This window comes from Mustela lutreola, chromosome 3 (genome assembly GCF_030435805.1).
Source record: "Mustela lutreola isolate mMusLut2 chromosome 3, mMusLut2.pri, whole genome shotgun sequence".
Taxonomy (NCBI): domain Eukaryota; kingdom Metazoa; phylum Chordata; class Mammalia; order Carnivora; family Mustelidae; genus Mustela; species Mustela lutreola.
The window spans coordinates 152,180,510-152,206,511 of NC_081292.1; the positions used below are offsets into that span (position 1 = coordinate 152,180,510).

Here is a 26,002-nt window from a genome sequence, read left to right on the forward strand (position 1 = left end):
AAGATTTAAATAGACATTTCAAAATGTATGAATGACCAATAAGTATAGGAAAAGACGTCATTAGTCATCAGGAAATACAAATTAAAACTCAAAAGAAGTATTACATGCCCACTACAAGGTTAGAATGAAAGATTGGCAATACCAGCTGTTAAGTTGGGAACAATTGATATTGTCATCATTGCTGGAAGGATTATAAATTGACACATGTTTGAGAACAGTCTAACAGTTTCTTATAAAATTATACATACCACACAATTCCACTTCTAGGTGTTTAAGGGGAAATGGAAATATGTGTCCACACAAAGACTTGACACAAATGCTCATGGCAATTTTATTCATAATAGCCCAAACCCAGAAACAGTGAGATTTCTGTCAACAGAAGAGATAAACCAGTAGTGTCAAGCAACGCAAACTAGAGTGAAAAAAAAAAAACAAATTACTGATACATACAACAACAGAATTAATTTCAAAGACATGTTAAACAAAAGAAGTCAGATACAAATGAATACACACGTGATTCCCTTTATATGAAATCCTAGGAAATGCAAACTAACCTGTAATGACATACATTGGAGCTCAGTGGTTGTCTAGGTTCTATAGTGAGTGTGTAGGCAGCCAACAAACACAAAGGAATCTTTTGGAGTAATGTTCCATATCAAGAATGTTCCATATCTTGATTGTATTTGCAGCAGCATATATACATTTGTCAAAATTAATCGATCTGTACAATTAAGACAGATTTATTTTATTATATGTAAATGATATGCTTATAACATCTAAGTTTTTAAGTTAAAACTTTTAAAAGTTCGTGTAATGGGTAGAAAAGAAATTTATTTGTTCTATAAGCACATTTCAACTAATGCCTAATGATCAACTGAATTTACTAGTTTGGTTAGCATATCAGATTTTGGGTGGTGTGTTGAAGGAAGTTTTAGGATATACCTGATTTATTTCTATGATAGCTAAACCTAGAACAAACCATTTCAATGAAATTAGAACTCGCTATTGAGGAAAGCTAAATAAAATATTGAGTTGAGGAGATAAATGTCCTTATATAGTCTGCCATCTTACTTTTGACTCATATTTTATGCCAATTGATGGGCATTAACTAAATGATATATAAAGAATATGATTATACTGTGTTTCTCTCTCGCTTACAGCTTTTAGCTCTGGTTGCTCCTAAAAAAATAGAAAAAATAATTCATGCCTTCATTACAATTTTAAAAACCATCACACAGAACTACCTAAGAGAAATACATGTTATTCATGTATTCAACTATATGCTTATAATCTACATTTTGCCATGTTGTCAGCAAGTGGAAATGCCTGTTTGTGACCCAAACTAATGTCTTGGTTCATTTTTATGGCAGTATGGAGATAAAACCACAATATGGAAATGAAACCATAGTATTTATTACAAACAAAACAAGGTTTTCCCTGATTCTCCACAAAATATGTGGGTTAGGTAAAATAACTGGCATTGATTATGTGCCCTCTGATTAAATCAAGTGAACTTAATCTGTATAAACTAAACTATTTCCTTAAAAAAATGGTAGATACTTTGGAGATATAATAGCATGCATAAATATTTCCAACACTACAATTAGGAAGAGTAAAATACATTCTTCACATGAATCTCCTTTAATCACAAGAATCAGTTTCAGGCAAGTATTGCTAACTCTCTTCTTAATCAACTATTCATTTACTTAGATTAGGCTCAAGTCTTTTCTCTGTGGAAGATCCAACCTAAACAGCTTGTCTATCTTACTGAGAATTACTGTCTTTCACACATTCCAATTTAGGCTCCCTAGAGGTCTCCCCAACTCTCATCCCTTTAAACAGATAAAAGACAAAGGACAATTCCTTTCTCTGTGACATTCTCTTATTTGGGATATCTATGGCAAACAAGGACCATACTAAGCTAAAGACAAAGATAAGATGGAAAAGAAAACAAATGACCAAGAAGATAAATTGTTTTAAAATGCTTAACCTGAATCAGGCCAAAATCTACTTCAAAAATGATTAAGTGGTTTAAAGAAGTAATGGTTTGTAAAGTGTGGGGGAGGGGGAGTTGGATTTGTTGGTTGGATACAGTTGAATCAGACACTTTAAGCTGTTCATTTTTACAACCTGTTCAGAATAGAACAATTCCAGTGTCTTAAACATAACACTACTTCTCTCTAAGGTTTTAACACGCACCCAAAGATCAAAATACAGACCATGTATCATGATTTGACTTACTGTAGAGAATACAGCACTTTTTTAGAATTACTAGAAACTGAATATAAACATAAAAGGAAAGAGAAGTTACTCAAATAACTTGTTAAATCACAAAGATTTAACCCAGAAACCACTTAAAAGGGTACTCAACCTAAGTATTGAAATGTATGGCAAGGATTGTTCGAGCAGTTTCTCTCTTCTCACAGATGAAAGAAAAAGGTGTTTCCCATTTTTTTCTAGAAAAATAAAATTCCATCCTCATATTCTAAGCCAGGGATACCTATTTCACATGTGGAAATACTGTAAAAATGAATTATTTTAGATTAAAAATTGCACACAAATAAATACTCTAAGGAAATTATGAGTTCCTTAGAACAATTTATCATTCCTTAGCAAAACCAAAGTATTCAAAATAACCTTAAGATTTATAATAGATTTTTTAATATTAATAGGTTAAGTTTGAGGCCAAAAGTCAGAGATGTCACAATTTAAAAATTAATCTTTTAACTCCAGTTCCAGAAAATATATCTGTAGTAATCCTTTGACATACATCCTTATGATATAACAAAGAAAATGTTTATTCTAAAGGCATTTTATCTCTAGTCAGTACTCTAGATCATAGACTGATAGTGTAAACAATCTGAGTTCATATTTTAATTTAGAATCCATGGTGAGTTTGGAGATTTTTCCTCTCCAGATTTGTCATCAAAATTATAAAATTTATGACAGTATCGGCTTAACTTATTTTTTTCCCTGTGGGCCAGTGGTAAATCCTTACAACTGGATTGAGATAATAAAAAATATCTATATACTTGAGATTCTCAGAGGATAAAATGAAGCCAAAGTGCAGTCTTCCCCCATAACTTTGTTTTTTATCCAATCCAGCACTAATGTATGCAAGCATTTTTGGGAATGTATCTGCAATTATCCAAAGACTATACTCGGGAACTGCCAGGTACCACATGCAGATGCTTCGAGTGAAAGAGTTCATTCGCTTTCACCAAATCCCCAACCCTCTGAGGCAACGGCTTGAAGAATATTTCCAGCACGCGTGGACATATACCAATGGCATTGACATGAACATGGTATGTATTTCTGTTTTCCAAAATGGAAGTACCTCAGGCATTATAACTACAGTCCAAATGGGAAACCCAGTCTCACCAGCTTTGAACCCCTTGCTTTTGTTTTCCTCTCGGATGTTTATTTTCTCCCCTGGAGATAGTCTCTCATTCTCAATTCATGGCATTGCATGGTGCTATATCTAGTTATATTGTGTGGCAAAGGCATTATAACATGATGCAAACTGATATAACTGTGTGTAGTAGAGTTCCCACTTCCAGTTAGAGAGAATATTGCTAACATAGGATCTGGGCTTTTACCACATGTCCTAGCTGCCAGCACCCTAAAAAACAGTTGGACCCATGTGCATTAAGATTTGACAAATAAACAGTAACAACCACTATGATACCCCCAAACAGAAATCCAAAGTTAACATTCCTTAAAAAACAAAAACAAAAACAAAACAGGACACTGAGGGTTTGTAGGAGAGGTTAGGGAGCTTAAGCATGCCATAAACATTTTATCATAGGAAATTTCATGTTTCTGTTAAGGACAAATTTTTCTATTTTTACAACAATTAACCATGTGCCCTTTTACAGTACCTGGTATAATGCATCTTTCCTTTCAAAGGGGAAGTATGGAATTCTTCATAACTTTTAAGCAAATTCAACATCAACAATCACTTTTCATAATTCTTCCCACCTCTATCAATTCTTAAAAATCACCATAACTAATAACATGAACACGATCTAAAGAGAATTTTTTATTATTAGGTGAATTGTCTCATTCTTTTGACCTGTTTCACCATAAAGACTGATTCCTAAAGATAAATTATGTGACATACGCAAATTCTATGGCATATCACAGACATATTAAAAAAGATTAAAAATATGATGCCCTACCATCTATCAATTCCTCCACCTAGCAAGGACCCTATTTCTAAGAATTCTTCAGAAAATAAAACCACTCACATCTAATGACATGAACAGCATAAAACAATTTTTACATAAGTGAGCCTATCCAGTTTAGACTGACATTTTTTTATTTGACCAGCAATATTTTAATAAAAAAGTAAGGTTAAAAATTAGAAGCAAAAGGACAGAAGGCATGCCAAATATTGCCCAATTTGAAAGCCATATAAGGATAAGTTTATCAAAGCCCTGTGTGATTTATTTGACTGAGAAATAAGAACACACCACTATAAAAATTTTAATTTGAAAAGCTTATCAGTTAGCATATTTCATATAAAAGCATAACTGAATCCCATGTGCTATTTCTAATTATCCCGAAATTACTTGTGAAAATTCATTTGATAAATTGATATCACTAAGATAACATTTTAATCTCATTAGAAAGCACTGACAAATGGATCACTTTATATATTTCCGTCTGTATTATTGTTGAACAAAGATACCAGCATTCAGAAACTATTGGGGATTCTCTAATGTGGGTTGGCTGAAGCAGTGTCAAGAATTTTTAATCAAAACACGTGTCACCCAATTTTGTTGTTCCATACTGCCAGATTATATCAATAACAGTAATCAACATTTATTGTACATCCCCTCTCCATATAACTAGTTTTGTGACCATTTTTGTGATAAAGTCTATTTTTTGACAACTATTTACCTTTCATTGTTTGACTCTATTACCTATGAATATGGTTTATATACCACTTGCCTATTTATAATGTACTTATGAAAGATTTATCTCTTTCTTGTCTGCTTCACACCTTAATACATGGAATCACAACACCCACCGGTAAGAACAGGAGGTATTTATATCCAATTTAATTCTCGTGTAAATTGTGGAGAACACCCTTGTTATCTGTCAGGTTTAGAGCTTGCTAAGTGATTTCCAATGTTAGTTCTATCTTTATTGCATGACGTAGCAGAGGAAATACAAAGCAAGGAACTGGGGAAGATAACCTGGAAGAGGCCAAGTACAGAATAGAAATCCTTAACTTTAACAACAACTTGACCTCTAGTAATATTTATATACAGTTTCCCACTCCCCACAAAAAGGCACTTAACTGCTCCTTTCCCCAATCTGGTAAAGCTTATGGGTATACGGTTTGCATTAGATAATTGTCATAAAGAAAATGTCATTCTCTTTCATCATCCTCTAATTTCATGATGTAGGTGCTTTTCTTTCCTCCCATCTGCATGCCTGTATTACATGATCCTGGAGTGTGTGAGCTCTAAACCATGTGCCACTGAGTCTTGCATGTGGTTTTGAGAGCTTGACTTTGCACGACCTTCTTGTTTGTACAGTGTCTACATTTCTCATCTTGTGACTACAAAGTGAGTAAAAAATCAAAGTGCAAGATAACTGAAAACTCAGCAAATGGAAGATGCTTGTTTATTCAGCACCATGTATAGAAGAAAAGCTAGAGAAAAGCAACTGTACTCTTAGACTGTTGAGAGATTAAAAAAAAAAAAAGAAATCAAAGTGGATTTTCTCACCTCCAAACCACATTGTTATAATCCCTGTGTCTTATTATTTTTAACTAAATAGTAATTTAGTAATAATTTAAAGTGATTTAAATTTATGTATTGTGATACATGAAAGTACATCAAACTGTTGTATTTTACATCAGCATTTCATATTGTTTTGTTTAAGTATAACCTTAAATATAAGTTCTCATGAAACATTTCAGGTCATTTTTTTTACTGTTCAACCATGTCAAGATGAGGTACAAGTTTTCCAATCACACTGTATTAATTGACTTAAAATTATTCTTCATAACCCCAAATATTTGATTCCTTGATAGATCTCACCGCCTAGAAGTGAACCTACCTAAAATGTCTAGTCATTGTTCTTATTCCCTGGATCTTTTGCTTTTTTTGAAATAGCTATTACTAGAATGTTCCAGAACCAAAAGCATTCATGGGAAATTTATGGGCTCCTTTCAATGGAAAGAAATGGTTCAGAGTACAAAAGGAAAGAGGTCAGGAAAATGAAGTTAGAGAAAGGAAAGTGTTCTTTTGTATCCAATGTCAGGCTTAGCAATAGTGAAAATTATCTTAAAAATGTCTATAGGTCAATTCTGGAAAACTGTTCCCTTCTTCTCCACCCAATTTGACTAGTTAGGGGAAGAGGAGATACTTTCTCATATTAAGACTGAGGGTATCTCAAGAAATTTCCCCCAATCAAAGCTGTCCTCTGACACAGTCTGAAACTTTCTGACATTATCCAACATTGACTCTGGTTATAACATGGGCAAGAACTGAAAATCATCTTCCATGTCAGTATAGAGGCAAGTATCTTCATATGACATACAAGAGCCTAGCTTGAATGAAGAAGAGCCCCAGTAATGATGTATAGAGATACATCATTTTGGATGGAGAGAAATAAATCATTTATAACAGAGACTACTTCATAGTTTAAAAATATATTGACATGGAAGAAAAAAACTTTATGAACATTTAATGAAGAATTTTTTTCTTTCTTTAACAATGTCTTGCCAGTAATGCCTAATAATATAAAACAAATTAGGAACAGGAATTCAGAAAACCTAAACATTAGCACTTCAATTTGCCACTAATCTTGGACAAGTCACTTAACCTCTCTGCAATTTCATTATACTTGTCATTGTCAAATGTGTGTAAAGCACCAGAATTTGAATATGCTAAATATGTAGAACAATTATTATGGGAGTTTTTCCACTTGAGAATGGAGATTCTAACCTATTTGCTGCCTACTCTTTTGGTTTCTGAGTGGGCTTCTAGTTTTCTTTGATGATGAATTGTTGATGGCAGAGAACAGAAGGGAATCATTTCATGTAAAAACCAGAACAAGAATAAAGGATCATATGTGGGGAAGCACAAAGAAGAACTGAGGCAAATAATCCAGAAACAACTTTGTTTAATTTATTTTCGGAAGAAAAGGAGCAACTGATTTTTTTTTTTTTTTTTAAATCCTGAGGCATCAGCGGAGAAAATTTTGAAAACCAAACATAGAAAGTAGTTGGAATAAGGAAGAGAGATGAATGTTTCATCAAGGTAGATAGACAAGTTTTCCTTAAAGACGGACAGGAACGAAAAGAGAAAGGGTAAAGGCACTGGCTTTGAGGAATAAAGAAGAAAACTCAATGGTACTAACACTACATGATCCAGTCTCCTTGGTTAAGCAGAGAGTACATTAAGTTCTAAGAAGGGAGGAAGTATAAAAGAAGAGTTGAAGAGGGGGAGAATTCTTAAGAGATTTCTATCAAGAGCCAATCAACTAGGCTAAAAATGCTTAGAACCACAGTGGACTCTTAGTGACAAAGCATTCATTTATAATGCCCCCAGCAAAGCCAATCACAGTGGAAATGGAATTAATAAATAATGGCATATTATTTAATAGAAATCCTTACCCTTTGGAGCTGATATGATTTCTAAGAAGCATCTTAGTGAAAAACTGATTCCTTTCCTTCCAAGGCTCCTTTCCAGCTCCACTGCTACCTGTCAGAATACCCTTTGCTAACTCTAACTACTGACCTTAACTACTTGCTACTAGCTACCTCCTCCTCCTCCTACTTACTACTAGCTACTATCTACTTAACTGCTAACTACTTACATTGATTGTATCTGCATTCATAATTTAATTCTATGACAACAAAAACTTTGTTGTACCCACTCTCTACACTTCCCAAAATGACTTCATCTATGACAGACCTTTACATTCAAATCTCCTTCACCCACAGACTATTTTGATACACCACAGTGAAAGGCAATAATGAGCTCTTTCAGTCAGCAACTTCATATAAAAACAATCATGGTGACATTAAACCTTATGAAAATGTAAAGCAAAATATACAAAATAACATGGCTTGTCTTCACCTCCCTTAACTTTTTCTAATCATCCTTTATATAGTCAAGTTGATAAATACTGTCAATGAAAAACATTTGATTCATTAGTCATAAAGTTTAAAAAATGATTAAAAATATGGCGCCCTCGTATTTGTTGCTCTAGTGGCCAAGGATTCTGCTTCTAAGAATTCTTCAGAAAATAAAATTATTTGCATTGAAAGATATCAACAGTACAACAAAATTTTTACATGGGTGAGCCTGTATATTTGCATTGATTATTTTTAGTTTGATCAATAATATTTTAACAAAAAAAGCATAGGTTCAAAATCAGGAATCAATGTGTAAAAAGCACTGAAAATATTACTGAACTTTGAAAGACATGCTGCTTCTCCTAGCAAATAAATTCACACATTTAAAAATAGGTCATGGAGACTGTAAAAAACCTGCATTTAAATGATAATGATCCTTAGGACTGGTGACATCTTTTAGTTTTCTGTAAAGAAATACCTACTTACCTTTAGAACTTGAATTAAAAGAGTTGTCTACAATGTACTTTAAAAGATGTTTTTATAGATATGTTGATTCGTTAACAGAAACGGCCTGGCTCTACAGAAATTATGTAGGTAGTAAAATTTTGCCAAACAAGAAATCTCCTACTAGCACACATACTTGCCTACTAAAGCCAGAACCTGAACAACAGGTGCTTAAGAAAGGACAAGGCACATGTCCTTCCTATTTTTCTCCAAACTATTCATTCTGAAGTCTCACAAATACCCAGAGAAAAATAAATACCATTCGGAGCCCCTAGACATGAATATCAAGCTTAAAACAGGCGTCTGGTATTTTCGGGCCATGAATGGTATGCCCTAAATCACGTTTCACAAATGATTCTGGTCACTTCATCCTGGTCTCCAACCATTATCAAGAAGGATTTATTTACACCTGGCACCATGCCGGTTCTGTGCAAAGGGAGTTCTTAACTTTAGGATCTTATCTCTAGTGGTTCCAGAACCTAGAGAAATGACAGCATGGCCTTGGGCCTTACACATGAAAAACCATCATTGCAGAAACACCACACTAGGCAATGAACATACTCCAGTTTCTCCATTCATTAATGATGTTCCTCTTCCAGTAGTAGGTTAGTGGAAATGAGGTCTCGAAATACTTTTTAACTCTTTAAAATAATGGTACCATCCAAACAGGACCCTAGAGGGTAATTCCTGAGGCTAGAGGATGTGACATGTTTTCAAATACTTTCTTTGGGGTTGTAGAAACAGAGGAGCAATCTAAACTCAAATCAATGTTAAGATAGTGTAATATTCCACACAGGTTTAACCAATAATAAAAATACAGAGAGTCCTCAAATCTCAGTTTTAAAATACTCTTTGTAAATATGACTTTAAGTCCCTTCTAATTCAGATATCAGAATAACTCAACATTTATCTAACCTAATGAAATCAAGTCATTCACAATTTCTCCCAAAATAAAAATCCAGTGTTTTCTTTAATGCAAGAATTACCTGTGATATTACAGGGGCCTAGATATTTATAGTAAAATGGATATGTCAGTATTCCACCCAATATGTCAGAGTTTTTTAAATCTTTTTTTAAAGGTTGAAAATAAGCAAAAGTAAGTTCATCCATGCCAATTGCTCTTACAGCCATAGGGCCACATTATTTATTTACATATATTTTCATTGTTTTTCTTGGTTTAGATATATTGCTATCCGTAAGGATGAGTATGAATAGAAAAAAAATAATCATCATTGCCTCTTCCATAGCAGATAGTCTTTAAAAACGACAACAACAACAACACCCTCTTTTTTGTTTGCATCTTGGGCTCCTGTTGGTCAGGTGGGTCAACCCCAGTAGAAATCTACACTCAACTTAGGAATGATAAGAATCTTTCTTATTCATGCTCTAGAGCGATGTTAATTTATTTTTTCCCACTTTAGTGATAATCTTCTCAGATCAGAATGCTCTATAACACACATAGAACTGAAAGTTACCAGTAGCTAGAAACACCTACTAGAGTGGGAAGATAAGCCAAAGTTTCACTCCACATAGGTATAATTGTTGTATTTGAATCATGGAGTTCCATTTCTAGCCTTCACTTGTTCTAACTATGAATCACTATGTGTGGATGCCTGGAAACTGGGGCATTAGTTGTGTTTTCTAAGATGGGAGGTTTGGCCCAGAATCTAACTCTAATTTTGTCTGCTTTATCTATAACCAGTGCTTAATATTGAATAGCAGACACCAAGCAGTGAGGTCAAAACATTATAAAAAAGCAGGTATGGTTAATCAGATGTTTCCTCTATAAATTACCTATATATAGTAGCATTTTGCATAGTTCTTGTTACCTTTTTCTTATCATTTTATAAGAAATATTTATGAATTATAGATACTAATGCTTTATTTGTCATCTATATTGTAACTTGTTTCCAATCTCTTTTCAATGTGTAGGTTTTGTTAAAAATATCTTTTGGATTTAAAAGGTTTTAGGTGCCTCGTTAGCGCAGTAGGTAGCGCATCAGTCTCATAAAAGGTTTTTTTTGTTTTGTTTTGTTTTGTTTTTTTAATATATGGTCCAATTAGTCAACTTTTCTTTACATAGTTAAGAGATCTTGTCCTGATTCTCAAAGCCAGGATTGAGAACCACTGGTATAGATCTTTAAAAGTAAAATCTCCTTCAATAAAATGTTATAATTTTTTTCTTAGAAATTCTTATATTTCTTGTTAAATTCATTTTTAAGTTTTATACAGCATAATCAATTGAGAAAATGAAATATATTACACATTTCTATCTTTACTGGCTTATAAATAATGAAGAGTGAAACTATCTTCCTTATAGCCACCTTAATATATTCCCTGTCGTGTTCTGATAGAACTCTTTCTTAGTCTAATATAATTTGGTTTAGTTTGAGAGGATTTCTTTGAGTATTTATTCTTATATGGTCTAGATATGCAGTCATGTCAGTGTCAAAAAGAAATAGTTTCATTCTCTCTTTTCAAATACTATGTATCATGATTTTTAGTTCACTAGATTCTACAAAACAATTTTGGGTAGTAATTGCTGAGTTCAATAAAAATAACTTCACCATTAAGACTAATACTTTTAAAATATCTTTGCATTTCTGAAATCAATCCTACTTGGTCATAGAGTTTTTGATTCTTTGTTGATTTTGTTGGTTAGTAAATTTTTTAGAATTTTGCATCTATTTTATAATGATATTAGTATACACTTATACACTCTTTAACTGTTAGGAAGAAATCATCTGTAAAACCATGTGGTCCTGGAGGTTTTCATAGCAGGTCTTTAATCATTATTCTAACTCTATTATGGTAATTATGTATTCTATTTCTGCCTTGGTCAATATTAGTATGTCTGTTTTGTGAAGAATTCATCCATTTCATCTAGGCTTTCAAAGTTGTAAAATTGAATGTAGGATTCTCTTCTAACTCACTTAGTATTTTCTGTATCAACAGGTATATCTGCTTTCTCATTCCTAAACTGGTATATTTTTGTTCTTTCTTCTTTCTTGTAGCAGGCTTTTGAAAGATTTATAAATTCCATTGGATTTTGTTTAAGGAACTAGCCTTTGCATGAATTTATACTTGTTACTATTCTTTTTATTTCCAGAGTTTGCCTTCATTAATTCCCCCTTTTTTTATTTCTATGGATTGTCTCATTATTTCTTTTTGTCTTATTATTTTTAACATAGTATTAAGGTCTTTTTTTTTTTAAGATTTTATTTATTTATTTGTCAGAGAGATTGAGAACAAGCAGGGAGAGTGGCAGGCAGAGGGCGAAGCATGTTCCCTGCTGAGCAGGGATTCCCAAAGTGGGACTTGATCCCAGAAATCTGGGATCATGACCTGAACTGAAGGCAGGTGCTTAACCGATTGAGTCACCCAGGTGTCTCTGTATTAAGGTCTTTTTTTGTTTGAGTCTTTCTTCTGTAAAAATGAAGATGTTAAAACTATACATTCTGCTTTCAATACAAGCTTTTCTGTGGTAACATGGGTTTTGATATGACATGTTCTCCTTTTATTGCTTGCTACATTATTTCTTCTTTGATCTGAAGGTTATCATAGAGTGTTGTTCTTAATTTCCATGTATTTCTGACTTTCTCGTCACTTTTTAATATTTTTCTATTTGGATTATAGTCAGAGTTAACAAACTACATAACATTTCTACTTTTATAAATGTTTAAGCACCTACACTTAATGTAGAAGAAATCTGTATTTGTAGTATTTAAAATGAGTCATCTTTTATTCAGATTTTCCAAAACATTTAGCTTTATTGGGGAGGAGGGAAACCAGTTTTCTTTTCTTTACACATAGTTTACCCTCTTATGTAAAATATGATTAAATTATATAATTCCACTAACAAGTACGGCCAGCATAAATAAGTTTCAGAACGTACACAGCTGGTTTGAAATTCAGTTGGTGGAATAGAAATGTGTAGGGACAATATCTGGAATATTCAGAGTGCTGGGGCAGCAAGAATCAATACGTTTTATGGAAGAGGAATCTGTTAGTAAAAGAACTTCAACTATTTTGGGAGCTTCTCCTATTTTGTAAAAAAAATTATACAATTGTTGATACAGTCATCACTTTCTCTAGAATTAGAATTGGGGTCTGGCCCTAACCTTTCTGAGGAACAAACACCCTAACTGATACAAAGTGAAAAGGACACTTATGCTACATTTCTACTCTTTGTTAGTTATTGATAAAACCCAATAAATCAAAGGAATAGGGAGCATATTGGGAACTAGTTTAGAAATCCAATCTAATGGACAGCTGTGGCAAGTCAAAATAGTTGATAGAATCCTAGACTCAATTTGAAGTCTTAAGGGTGCTTTTGTGGCTCAGTGGGTTAAGCCTCTGCCTTTGGCTCAGGTCATGATCTCAGGGTCTTGGGATTGAGCCCTGCATTGGGCTTTCTGCTCAGCGGGGAGCCTGCCCCCGCCCCGCCGCCGCCTGCCTCTCTGCCTACTTGTGATCTCTCTCTGTCAAATAAATAAATAAAATCTTTTAAAAAAATAAATAAATAAATTTGAAGTCTTAGTTCTTCTACAGATAAATTCCCTACTGCCTTTATGAGTCACCTTTCACATATAAAAATGGGATTATCACCACTCTCTATTCCTTATATAAAGTTGACAAGTCAATCAAAATATTTGATTCTAAAATGTGATCATATGAGAGATGTTTCTGAAACATAAAAGTAGATTTAAATTCACGACGGCATATCAAGTACAAAGTGGTACTTAAATCATTCTCTTCATTACCTGGAAGATTGTACCCCCTTTTCCTTTCTTTGTGAGCAAGCTCATGTCATTTACAATCAATCCATTTGGATAGAGGTATTTGCAAAGCATCCAACAGATCCCACTATATTTATATTCTGTTAATGCCTTCCCTCACTCCCTCTTTCAAGGAGTTGGATTGAGGGGAAGGTCCTGAAATTGTTTCTCAGTTACCAGATTCCTCCTATTACCTTTAGAGACCCTTGTGGGTTCCATGACTTCGTCTTGGGACCTTATATTATAAATCCTTTTTAAGTCAGGCTGTTGCTGAATTAGCAGAACTCCAGAGTCTCGGTAACAAGGACATGTATATAAAAGCAATAAATCCTCTCTGCCTACTCATCATTACCCACACTCCAACTCATCCTTGGCCCTGACTTAATTGGGGTCACTTTAAAGTTTGAGTGTCCTTCTGAAACAGCAGAGAAACATCTCACATATCATGCTGTGAACCAGTCATAAGAGCTGCCAGAGAGACAAGAAAAGGCAAGAGGAAGGACTGTTTCATTTTTTAGGGAATCTTTACTTACACCAAAATCAGTTCAGGATTTATTATGTTGTTTTCCATGTCTGTGTGTGGCAAGTTTTTATTCTGTTCATGATTTGCTTCTAAATGATGTAACCATGTGATAAATGTTCAAAAGTTACACATAGAAAATTAGTTAATTTTCTCAAGGCTTATAAAGGCCCCGTGAGGAATTGCATAATATTTCACTCTGGCCAGATACGATACCCTTCCTATACAATAAAATAATTCCTCATTCTCATTAGCCATGTGAAGGTAAAATAAGAAAGCAGATAGCAAAGCAGTTTGAGCTTCAGACTAGGGCTATGTATACTTAAATGCTTAAAACTGCTAAAAGAACCCACCTATCATGACCACTGATTGAACATGATGTAGATGTATTAAACACGTAACCCCCAAGGAAACATGAAAAACATAAAAAACATGAAAAATCCCCAAGGAAACATGAAAAACATTCCTTAACAATGAACCATAACCGTAGCAATAATATGATCTGGGATGACCTCAAAATTAGGGAATACCTTAGCTATTAAAAACAACAAAAAGCAAGATTTGGTATCTTGTAAGTGGTAAAGATTTACCAAATGATGAATGCCCACATGGCAAACAATGATTTTCTCAGAATCAGAAAATGCTATAAAATATTAAGGTTGTGCTCTAGGGCAGAGACTGAAGATTTAATATGTTACTTGCATCATCTATTTGATAATCACACTTGAGGTTTAGTGTTTCATAGGGAGTATTAATTTGTGTTTTGATTAATCCTAATTTGTCAAGATCTAAGTGTATTTAATGAGCCAGAGAATTTTCTTGGAAAATTTCCTAGTGTCAGTTATCATAGTTACCAAACTTGTTCGTATGATTAATTTGCTGTTTAGGGGAATCATTTAACACACTCAGACTGCCTTCCTCATGGTGCCCTTCTCAGCCTGCCTTTAGGAATATCTCCCTCTACAGCTACACTAAGTGAAACAAATCAGAAACCACTCATTATAACACAAATCAACTTTCCAATATTATCTGGATGGGGGTGTCCATAAGAAAATATATTTTGATGCTTTCTAAAGTAAATAGAGTGTTTCAAAAAACATGGATGGTCTCTGGAGAGAATTGTGGTGAAAAACTCCATTGTTGATGCTCTTCTAACGGAAGCTAGAAAGTGTACCCACCATAAAAGAGCATTTTGCAACCCGAGCTAAGAGACAGCAAACATTGAAGCCGTGTGTCTTAAATGTGAGGAAAGAATAATGGAGTTTATTGTCAGTATATTATGAATATTTAACTTTATTTGAAAATCCTTATCTATCAGCATACAGGTAGAAGTTGAATGAGGAAACAAATTTCTCTCTTGCAACTTTTGCCTTTCTTTAATCACATCAGGTGGAGCCAGGAGCATGAAGGTTCATAGAATAAAAGAAAATCTTAAACTGCTGGGCACAGAAGAAATTCATGGTTTTAAGGCTATAAATCACCTGCCCTACCCACAGGATATATAGTTACTGTTGAAAGATAAAGTTGTATTGTAATTTAATTATAAAAGAACTATTTCCAGAGCAATATTCTAAAGAAAGTAGGCCCCTACCTTGAAGGATGATACAGTAGTTTCATGTAAAAAACAATAATAATAATCTTAATTAATATTTATTAAGATTCTTCTCAGACTCCACTGACTGAATCTCAGGACACATTTCTCTAATTGTCATAGACCTGGGCCAAATTTATTTTTTTCATTGAAACCCTAATACATAAAATAGGTACCATGATTGTTTTATTGGCATAAGTATATATGTTTATTTTAAGGATCTACTTATTAAAAAGTAAATGAGACAAATACCATTTTGATGAGCACACTCATATCAAATCAGAAATTGCAGGCATTAACCTCAGCCTCCATTCTTTTCTAAATTTTGTGTTCATTGCTCAGTATGGAGAAAATTTGAATTCACACACTGCAAAATTGCAAATATTAATGATATTGTACTATTTATTCCACTACGTGTGTGCCAGCAGATACACATTTGAGGGAAGTTTAGTATAAAATTAAGTTCTTCTGAATTAATATCTGATCATGTTGATAGGTGCTTGCTATGGGATAGTTAATTATTTCAATTTTTCTCTCTCTTTGTACAACTTCTTCAGGGAGTTTTATTTAGTTTGATTTAATAATGCTATCTTGTGTAGTTGTTAAGTTATTCTTGTTTGAATGTCCTTAAATTTCGGGTCCTTTGGTACTAAGCTATAGGGCTGATTGCTTTTAGCAATCACAGAAAGCATTTCAAACTCACTTAAAAGACTGTCTCATTTGTCTTATAAAGTTGAGGCTCCCGAAGAGTTTTATTCACATAAAGTCAAGGAAAGGAAAGTTAGCTTTATATTTATAAAATAGTCACATGACCTTATACCATAAAGACATGAGATTTTTATCAGCCTTGAAAAAATTTTCTGGAATGTCAGGAAGTTTTAAAAATCCAGCATAACTGCAAATATTAGAAAAGTTAAATTGAACTTCTCATTCACCTTTAATTAACTGTATATTGAGGATTCATTTGAACAACAATTAGGACTATAAGTGTCCAAATGTGTACTATAAATGTCCATGCAAAGCAAACTGTGGAAAATTCTGATTAAATATATACTTTTATATTTATTATACCCAATTAAATATATATATGATTAAACATGCATACATACATATTTTTAATCTGGGCATTTAGAGAAAGGCTTAAGGATCAGGTATATGGTCAGAACATATTTTTTCATTGTTATGCTTCCATGCCTAGTATAGTGCTTGGTATAAGGTAGATACTTATTACATATTTAGTAAAAGAATGAGAGCTACTTTTCCAAGCTGCAGGCTATGATCCTGATTCTGGGTGATGCTCCTGGGTCTTTGAAATCAAATCAACCCAATAAATTATGGCTCCAGACACGATGAAAGGTGCTGTGTACCCTCAGAGCTTTGGAACTTGACAGACAAAAGGGTTGTATAGAGTGTAGTGGAAATATAAATTATAACAATCACTAAACCAGCTGTGTCTTCATTTGTACCTGTGTACTTGACATTCCTGCTCTTTATAACCAGATCTGGTAGGCCTGGTGGAATGCTAATATTTGACTGTTGAATGAGAAGTTCCATGTCAGGTAGTTGAGCAGAGAAACAAAACCTGATGAAAAAAAAGTATAATGAGTAGGAAGGAAGGAAGACAACACAGCTGAGACTAACAGAAATGGGTGTTTTGGATGAATACTACTTAAACCTATCCCATTCTCCTCACCCTTTCCAATGTTTTTCTGTTCTAATTCTCTATAATCCCTCTCTTTTAATTCTGCTTTTAAAATCCCTTTACTTAGGGATACCCCAGATTCCAAAGCTAACTTAAGTAGGACATTTAATCTTCTGGGCTAATAAGAGATTCACTTACTAAATATTAACTGCTATTGACTTTTACTTGAGTGATCTATGTAACTAGCTTAAGAAAATTAAGTTAGTGAAGGGCTAACGCCACAGGAGAATTCTTTAATCCAGATAAGTCCTTCATGCCATTGTGTGTGTATCTTCTCTCTGGGCCAGCAAAGACTTCTCCATGAAACTCTGTGATATTTCCAAGTTGAACCCATTCTTTCCAATGGGTATCATATCTGATAGGAAAAATACTAGGAGATGACACTTAAGAACATTTGAGGAAAGAATACTGTTGAAAAACTTTCCCAAGTACCCTTTATGGTTTGGTGAGTTATTCTAAGAATAACTTGGAATTGGCATTCCAAGAACATGTTTATATTGATTTCATAGCTGCCTACTTTCAAAAAGAATTTAAGACAACTCACAGTGAAAACCTAAGTGCAAGTAAGCCAAAACATTTAACACAAAGAACAGGAAACAAAAGTTACCTTAAATTCTGTTGAGGCAAAGAACAAAAAACTTAGTGGTGAATTTTCTATTCACCAAAGATATCAAGGAGAATATAATGGGTGTTGTGTTTCTCATTTTCTAGCTAAAGAGAACTTATTAGTTCTTCAAGAACTATAAATATGTATGACAAGAAGAAGAAAAGAAAAAGTCAGAAGTAAGCTAGGGACAGCTACATTGTATGGGATAATTTACATACATTATCACATTTAATTATGGTGCAACCCTGTGAAGTAGGTATTATTAAATTATTTTTACAATTGAAGAAACTGAATCTCAAGAAAATTTAAATTAACCAAAGTCACAACTAGGAAGTGTCAGAACTGGAACTTCAGCCATGCCTATCTAATTCCATAGGCCATCTTAACAGAGAAATGAGTAACCCCTACCTCTGTCTCATCTTACCTTCCAGTTCAAAGCATGCATACACACCCTTGTGCACATGTGTCCACACACATACATAATTTTTCCTTTTATAAGCAGGCTATACTCAGAAAGTATAACAGAGGAACTTCAGGAAAATGCTAGAAATAGCAGCTACAAGCTCACTAATCTCATTCCAACTACTATAAAGAAAGTGTCATTTCCCCATTTATGTGAAATATAAAATGCATTTTGTACATTTTTATAGCCAAATCTTAAGGAAAAAATAGATCTATCTAACTTGTTACTTGGTGTGATGCTCCTTACATTTTTATCTATATGGGTACATCTCAGAATTATGCTGAGACTACAACAGTGGGCTTCAAGGAGGGAAAGTAGATCATATGCAGGAAGACCAGTAAACTGGGGGTTTTCCTACTATAGCACCCCCAGACAAAGAGGCCCCATTTCAGAAAAAAAAAGTGTGCAAACCTTGCTTACTTCCAGTGTAGCATCACTTGTAAAAGAATCCCATGTTGATGGTCTAAACCAGTAGAAGGGGTCAGCGACCTACCAGAGGGTCAGCTCTGTGAGAGGATCTGAGTTGTTTAGGATCTGACAGAGTGGGAAAAGAACACCCCAGCTCTCAAACGCAGAAAAGGGTGAAGACTAGGCAGTTCATCCTTTTGGAGAGGCCTTTAGTCCAAGTAGGAAATCTGGTAGGAGTCAAGTCTCATAGAAAAAGTCTGAAAGATAGAGTTAAGGACAGAAGTTTCAGAAGAGTGCCGGGAATTCAGAGAAGAGGACGGCTCATTTATTTTGGGTCTGAGCCAGGTAATATAGACACTTCAGGATAGATGTCTGAGTTCCTGCAGCTGTGTGGGCTGGGTATACAGTGTCTAGAAATTGGCACGCTATTGACTGGTAACTTACAACAAATTTCAAAATCGAAAAAGCGATTATTCTCTGGCAAAGAAACACAGATAGATGAAGTGACTTGCACAAGTGTCAGCCTGTGGCAAATTCACCACCAGAACCCACATTCTGTGGGTTTTCCTCTAAAACACCTTTGACCCATTTCTGTGGGTGACTTCACAATGAAGGAAACAAGACTGGAGGTAGTAGCTATCATGTTTCGGTCTCTCCTTGATCCGTTTGTATGATACCTTGCCTGTCTGACTGATTGCCTCACACAGGGGTCCTACAGAAGCAGTGTACCAGTGGGCTGCTTTAACATTTCCAATAGACATAAGTGTAAGTTAATGCAAATATGGGCTCATTTGAAGTTCCTCTATGGATCATATGCATTCCAATTATCTGGACAGCTAATTCATGATGACTTTTAGCTATATTGAATAGCAGTAGCAAGGTTGAATCAAAATTAAGGAAATCCTGGAATTACACTATTAAGCACTATGTAGTGCCTCTCCCTTCTACTCCAAAGCACATTTAATGGATTTATTTTTACTGACAGAGGAAAGTCAACCTGAAAATTAAAATCTAGATATGATACCCAAAATAGCTAAGACACACACAGAGATGCAAGAGTTGAATGTCTTTGGCCCATTGTATACTAGGAATTTTATAAAATAATGCAGAATTTTATTCAGTCTAAATTGAGTGACACTTGTCACAAACTTTATTTAATCTTTTCTGTAAGGTTTAAATTAGTCACTGAATAAGTTGTCAAAACAGTAGTGTTATTAGAAGCTTTAAGTTTGCATTGTAAACTCTTGGCACAATTTACATTTCTGAAAACATACCCATACTTTTAATATATTATTAAATTAGATATTATTATTAAATATCTATTTAATACTAAGTAATATTAAATATTGCTATTCTCCTTCACTTTCTCTATTTTCAGTGCTTATCAAAATATTTAGTATTAATGGTGTATATAGGAAACATAAATATTCCAAGTCCTGTTAGCTAAGAGGACTCTCTGGTCTATGACATTTACAAATACCATAGCTATTTCAGGATCACTATTTTTACTAATTCTAATTAAGAAGTATACCAGAGACAGCAATCCAAATTGACTTGAGATTCCTTCAAAAGGTTGTCTTTCTAGCTGTACCACCTTTCATTAGTTACGTCTTACTAATTGTCACATTTGCATTCCATATGTGCACAGTATGGTGCTATCTCACAAAAGGCAGGGAATAAGCAGCAATGTGAAACATAGGCATTACATTGTAAGGAGACAGCATTTGTGTTGAGTCTGAATGCCTGCAGTTAATTCAGAGAACAAGTCTTTGAGTTAAAATTCTGACATGTTTAGCAAACCAACTATTCACTGAGGTAGGCGAGGTAGAAGCATTGTAAGAACTCGTGTGACAATGACTACACCCACAGTTCTGTGAGCAAGAAATATACTTTATTTCTCAGGTGGAGGTACCCTGTGCACTGGTAGTATGAAACTCTTTATTTTTTTCCCCCAGGTCCTAAAGGGTTTCCCAGAATGTTTACAAGCTGACATTTGCCTACATCTCAACCAGACTTTGCTGCAAAACTGCAAAGCCTTTCGGGGGGCAAGTAAAGGTTGCCTTAGAGCTTTGGCAATGAAGTTCAAGACGACCCACGCACCTCCAGGAGACACCCTGGTTCACTGTGGGGATGTTCTCACTGCACTTTATTTCTTATCCAGAGGCTCCATTGAAATACTCAAAGATGACATTGTGGTAGCTATTCTAGGTGAGTGTTTCAGAACTGATGGTGACAAATTGAGGTATTAGTTGGGGCAATACGTAGCTTAACATGATAGAAAACAGGATGGATCCATTTATTTGTCAGTACTCTTCAAGAATGATAGGTCATTTTAATTTATTTAAAATTCAATCCCAGTCAAACTGACCTTGCAGAAAGCACATTTTCATACTCTCTCACTTTTGCTCTGATGTGTAAATACTTCCATGACTCTCTTTAGTTCTTGGCAGCTACTTAAGTGTTTGAGGCCAAATATATGAAAACAGTCAACATTTTTCTTCTCGTGTTGGAGAACCTTGGATTCATGTGGATCCCTTAACACCTTAAATAAATGTATACATTGTAAGGTTCTTGCTAGTATATGCCAATGCCTTGTCATAAACTAAATTTCATAAATAAATTTTATCTATTCGCTCTTCGCTTTTACCTGCTGTATCCCATCAAATGGAATTATATGAATCCTTATCTAAGTCATATAGAGAGCTATGAACTTAGCAGTCAGGGATAAAGGTGATGAGGAGATTAAATTCACTAGTAAATTAAACCGCTTCGGGTGCAAAAGAAAGTCCATCTGTCCAATCTGTCTCTTCAAAACCAAATTTAGTCAGTGTGAATTTGTAGGATTTCTTTGGAATATTAGAACAGTGTGAAAGAGGAAAGGAGCAGAGAGAAAGATCAGTTTTTCTCCCCCACACCCTCATCAGGATGTTTAAGCCTCACTCCTCCCATGGGAACACCCACCCCCAATAGTTGTGAACATAGGCACTTCTTTATTTTCCTTTGGATTAAATCCAGGTCCATTTAAATAATGAACATGATCAACAATTTGAAAAAAAAAAAAAAAAAAAAAAAAAGATCAGCAATTTCCTTTCACTAGATTCTTGATGTTAACATCCAAAAAAGGACAAGGATCTTGTCTGTTTTCTTTGCTGCTGTGTAGAACCAGAGTATGACCTAGCACGGGATGAAGAAGTTTGAGTAATTCCTATATATCTTGATAATTTTGTTATAGTGACAGTTTTCTTTAAATCCCAAATTGACAAAACACACAGTTTGGTTTACAATTCAAGCAGACAAAGAAAGAAAACATAAATCAGGAGGCAGCTACATAATAAACTTGGACTTTCACCAGGTTTGGCCTTAATATTTTGCTCTATACATTGCTAGGAAAGAAGCATGCTTCATTGCATTCCTGATCTTAGAATCAGCCTGCCCCAGCTTCTACAGGGAGGTAACAAGCTCTCCTGCCTTATAAAAAAAGTAATTTTAAAGTGTAGTTAAGCAGTACACTACCGATTGGCTTAGATTTTTCTCATTTACAGTCATGTAAACTAATTAAAATGCAAAGCTCATGCTGAATTTAATTGAGAGCTTTTCTTTGATAATATCTACACTGAAGTATTAAAACTAAAGAATTTCAAGAATCTTTTTTTCTGTCCCCATTTCCATGTAAATCTGCACCTAAAATCCTCACAAATTATGATTATTCATTCCATGTTTGAAGTGAGGTGTTTTTTTTTTTTTGAAGTGAGGTATTTATATATATATAAAAAAAAGGTAATGTATTCTCTTCCATGTCAATTTTTGTCATAGAGATATGCTCTGATTTCTCCCCATTAAATTCACATTTAAAATAAGAACATTACAGATATTTTTGACCAATTGGAATGTTATTGTTTAAAAAACTCTTTGATAGTTTCCATAGTCAGGTATATATAACCTTGTCCATCAACGTAGCATTTCCAGAAAGTTTTTTTCTAAATCTGAAAAGAAGCTTCATGATATACATAAGAAAGGACCATTTTACACTACCACTGACAATCTTTAGAAGTCATATGATCAATAATTTATCAGTAATTATTAAGCATGTATTCCATAGTTTTTAAGTGTCTTGATATTCAGAGACAGAAAAATCTGAATGGCCATGACGTTCAGGTAAAATATTGGAAGGAAATTAGACATACCAAGTGTGAAAAAATTTTGACTAAAGTCATAATGGAAGGGATTTAATCATGGACACTCTTTCCTTCCCTTCACCCACCTAAGTAGGTGACCTTGACCTAATCAGTTTACCTCTTTAATCTTCTTTCCATAGTCATAATATTTAAATAATAAGTAGTAATTTCTTTATGAGGTTATTTTAGGGATTAAATGAGATAATTCACCTAAGCATTTTACACAGTGCCTGGCACCTACTTAAATCTCAATAAGCATTTGTTGTTACTGTCATCATCCTCATTATTGAACAAATCCTGGAAAAGCAGGTGGCATATGAGTAGGCTGAGGAGATGAAGCAGACCCATCAGAAGCCGGATACTGAAATAATCTCGGTTTGCAAGAAAACAAGAAGGACCACACTTGGAGAATAAAGGCCATTTGGTAAAAAGGCAAGACTATAAATAAAACTAGATTTATTAAACAATTACACAAATACATCATGGGGAAATCTAAAAGTGATTACTAAAGGGAACAGAGTAATCAAATTATACTCCTAGTTCTCTTAGTGTTGGAAACATTCCACTCTACCCCCGTGCTTGGCATCCCCCCACCCCCAGACCATCTTGAGATAGAAAGTTTGTGAATTTGTCCCACTGCCACCTTTTTCAAATTCCTCGATTGACAAAATTAAACCACACCTACTATATGGCAAGACCCTTTGCTAGCCATACAGGGCAGAGCAGACTAAAATCATGTTTGCTGCATTTCTAGAAGCTTGGCCAAAGAATAAAAACCAGAAATAATAATAGGAATTATATCAGAACCAGTATGTTAAGAGGTAAAATTCCACTCAGCAAACAGACGTGACTGAGCAGTCAGTAGAGTATACTGGAATTTTGCTGCCCAAGTGTCTGTTGGCCGTGGGATTTTCCATTTGAAGTCCTTGGTCGAAGGATTGGTCAATGGTCCTCTTGTACTTTTAGGAAGAAAACATTAAGTTCAGACTCCTTTTACCTCTTTTTTTTTTTTTTTTTAGGAAAAAACGACATATTTGGAGAAATGGTTCATCTTTATGCTAAACCTGGAAAGTCTAACGCAGATGTGAGAGCTCTCACATACTGTGACTTGCATAAGATCCAGAGAGAAGACTTGCTAGAAGTTTTGGATATGTACCCCGAGTTTTCTGATCATTTTCTCACAAACCTAGAGTTGACTTTTAACCTAAGACATGAAACTGCAAAGGTATATGTTAAGTTTGCTTATTTTTATACTTATGACACTTTATTTTATTCTTGAATCACCAAAATACTTCTGAAAGATCAACCAAAATGTAACAAAACTTTACCAATTCTGAATTGGAAAAGCCAACTTCATGCTGAAATTTATAAATTAGAGGGAAGGAATTCCCTCTAATTACTTTCAAATACACTGAATAACTTTAAGGAGGTCAATTAAATTTGACCTTTCAAGAAATCCTGGTTGACACACTGGATTTGAAATGGACTTGGTTTATACTGTGCATACCAGTTCTTTGTAGGAAATGGGTCATCCTAGGCTGTTGAAAGTCAACGAGAAGAGTTTATTTTACACAGGGGTTAAAATATTCTCCCAGCTATTACTTACCTCACATACTGGCTAGCAAGGTTTTTTCAAATAATGGAAAATATTAAACTCATTCAAGTTTAGGTCTGCATGTCACACAATATCTAAATCACAGAAGTATAAATTAATCAGGCTTCAACCCAAATCAAAATTAGTGTAGCTATTGTAACCCTCACTCTCTTCTCCTATGAAAATGTCTCTTTATGACTTACCACTATTTTAAGGATACAGAATTGCAGCCTACAATTTACCACTAGTTTTATTCCTTCCCATTTCTCCCCAAAACCCCATTACCCCAGCTCTGATTCTAAATAGCTTTTTGCCAGAAACCAAATGTTGGGGCTTTTGACACTTTCAAGTGTTTGTTTGTTTGTTTGTTTGTTTGTTTTATGCTAACTAATATGCTCTCTGGGAGAAAAAATTCTCAAGCCAATAGTTAGTAGATTTTATTTTCCCAGAGTTACAGTCATTCCCAACTACTGTGAAAGACTGAAAAAAGGATAAGCTTGTAAAGTCACCAGGGTACCATTTAATAACCTGAAGCATCAGCTCAGATAATTGCTTCTTTTCAAAATACTGAGAAGTTGAAAAATACCTAGATGGTAAGAGGTTCAAGTTATCAAATGCATATGTTTTTTTTTTTAATGAATTCAGTACCTTATTAAGATCTCGGTTTCATGTGACCAACTTCACTCTGATTTTGCCTTAAAAAACAACAAGATATCTTTACATAAAAAGTTTAAGCAGCAACCAAATAAAACAGGTGCTTCCATTGGTTTTACTTATTTGGGAGCTTCCATTTTTATTACAAGAATGATAATATTTTCCAAAGAGGAAAGAAGGAAGAACTGGGAAAACAATAATAGGGAATACAAAAATAGGGAATACAATAACAAAATAATAAAATGCCTAAAGCACAGTGTTCATTGAATTTAACCTTATATTTATTGCTGTGAAATTTAACTTTGCAATCATTACCATGTATTTAAACATCAAGCTAGTTATAATTAACTTTTACTTTTTTCTCTGCAGTAATACAGATTCTGCAATTTTTAAATTATTATTTTTATTTTAACTTTACCAAGTTACATAAAATACATTCCACATGAAAGAATATGTTGTCTCTACATGTTGACAACATTATCCCCAAACACTTCTGATAAATAACTTCTACAACTATGATTTCCTCATCAGATGGTGAAACTACTAGAATTATTCTATCAGACCATTTTATAATTTAGAGACAACCAAGAAGCAAAGTATTGTAGCTATTTGCCTGCAATCTAATAATTAAGTCTCAAGTGGTGGAAATGATGTGACATAGTAAAGAACTTACTGATAATATATTATGTTCAAATTGAATAATCTTCCATTTTATCTTCATGTCCATTAACAAAGGCTGATCTCTTACTACGATCACAGTCTGTGAATGATTCGGAAGGAGACAACTGTAAGCTACGAAGAAGGAAATTTTCATTTGATAGTGAGGGAGACAAAGGTAATTCATTTTATTTCTAAAGTTTAAATGTACAACATGTGGTTATTAGCTCTTCTTACTAGATGCTCAT

The 26,002-nt window shown here is 34.1% G+C and overlaps 1 protein-coding gene across 1 annotated transcript in view; it reads left to right on the forward strand.

The window, feature by feature from the left end:
- The window catches only part of KCNH7 (potassium voltage-gated channel subfamily H member 7), a 505,381-nt gene that overhangs the window by 455,237 nt on the left and 24,142 nt on the right, over window positions 1–26,002 (forward strand). Inside the window, exons 9-12 of the mRNA XM_059167165.1 lie at window positions 3,106–3,305; window positions 20,630–20,882; window positions 23,869–24,074; window positions 25,833–25,932. Coding sequence (XP_059023148.1) covers window positions 3,106–3,305; window positions 20,630–20,882; window positions 23,869–24,074; window positions 25,833–25,932 — 759 coding nt within the window. The remainder of the gene's footprint in view (window positions 1–3,105; window positions 3,306–20,629; window positions 20,883–23,868; window positions 24,075–25,832; window positions 25,933–26,002) is intronic.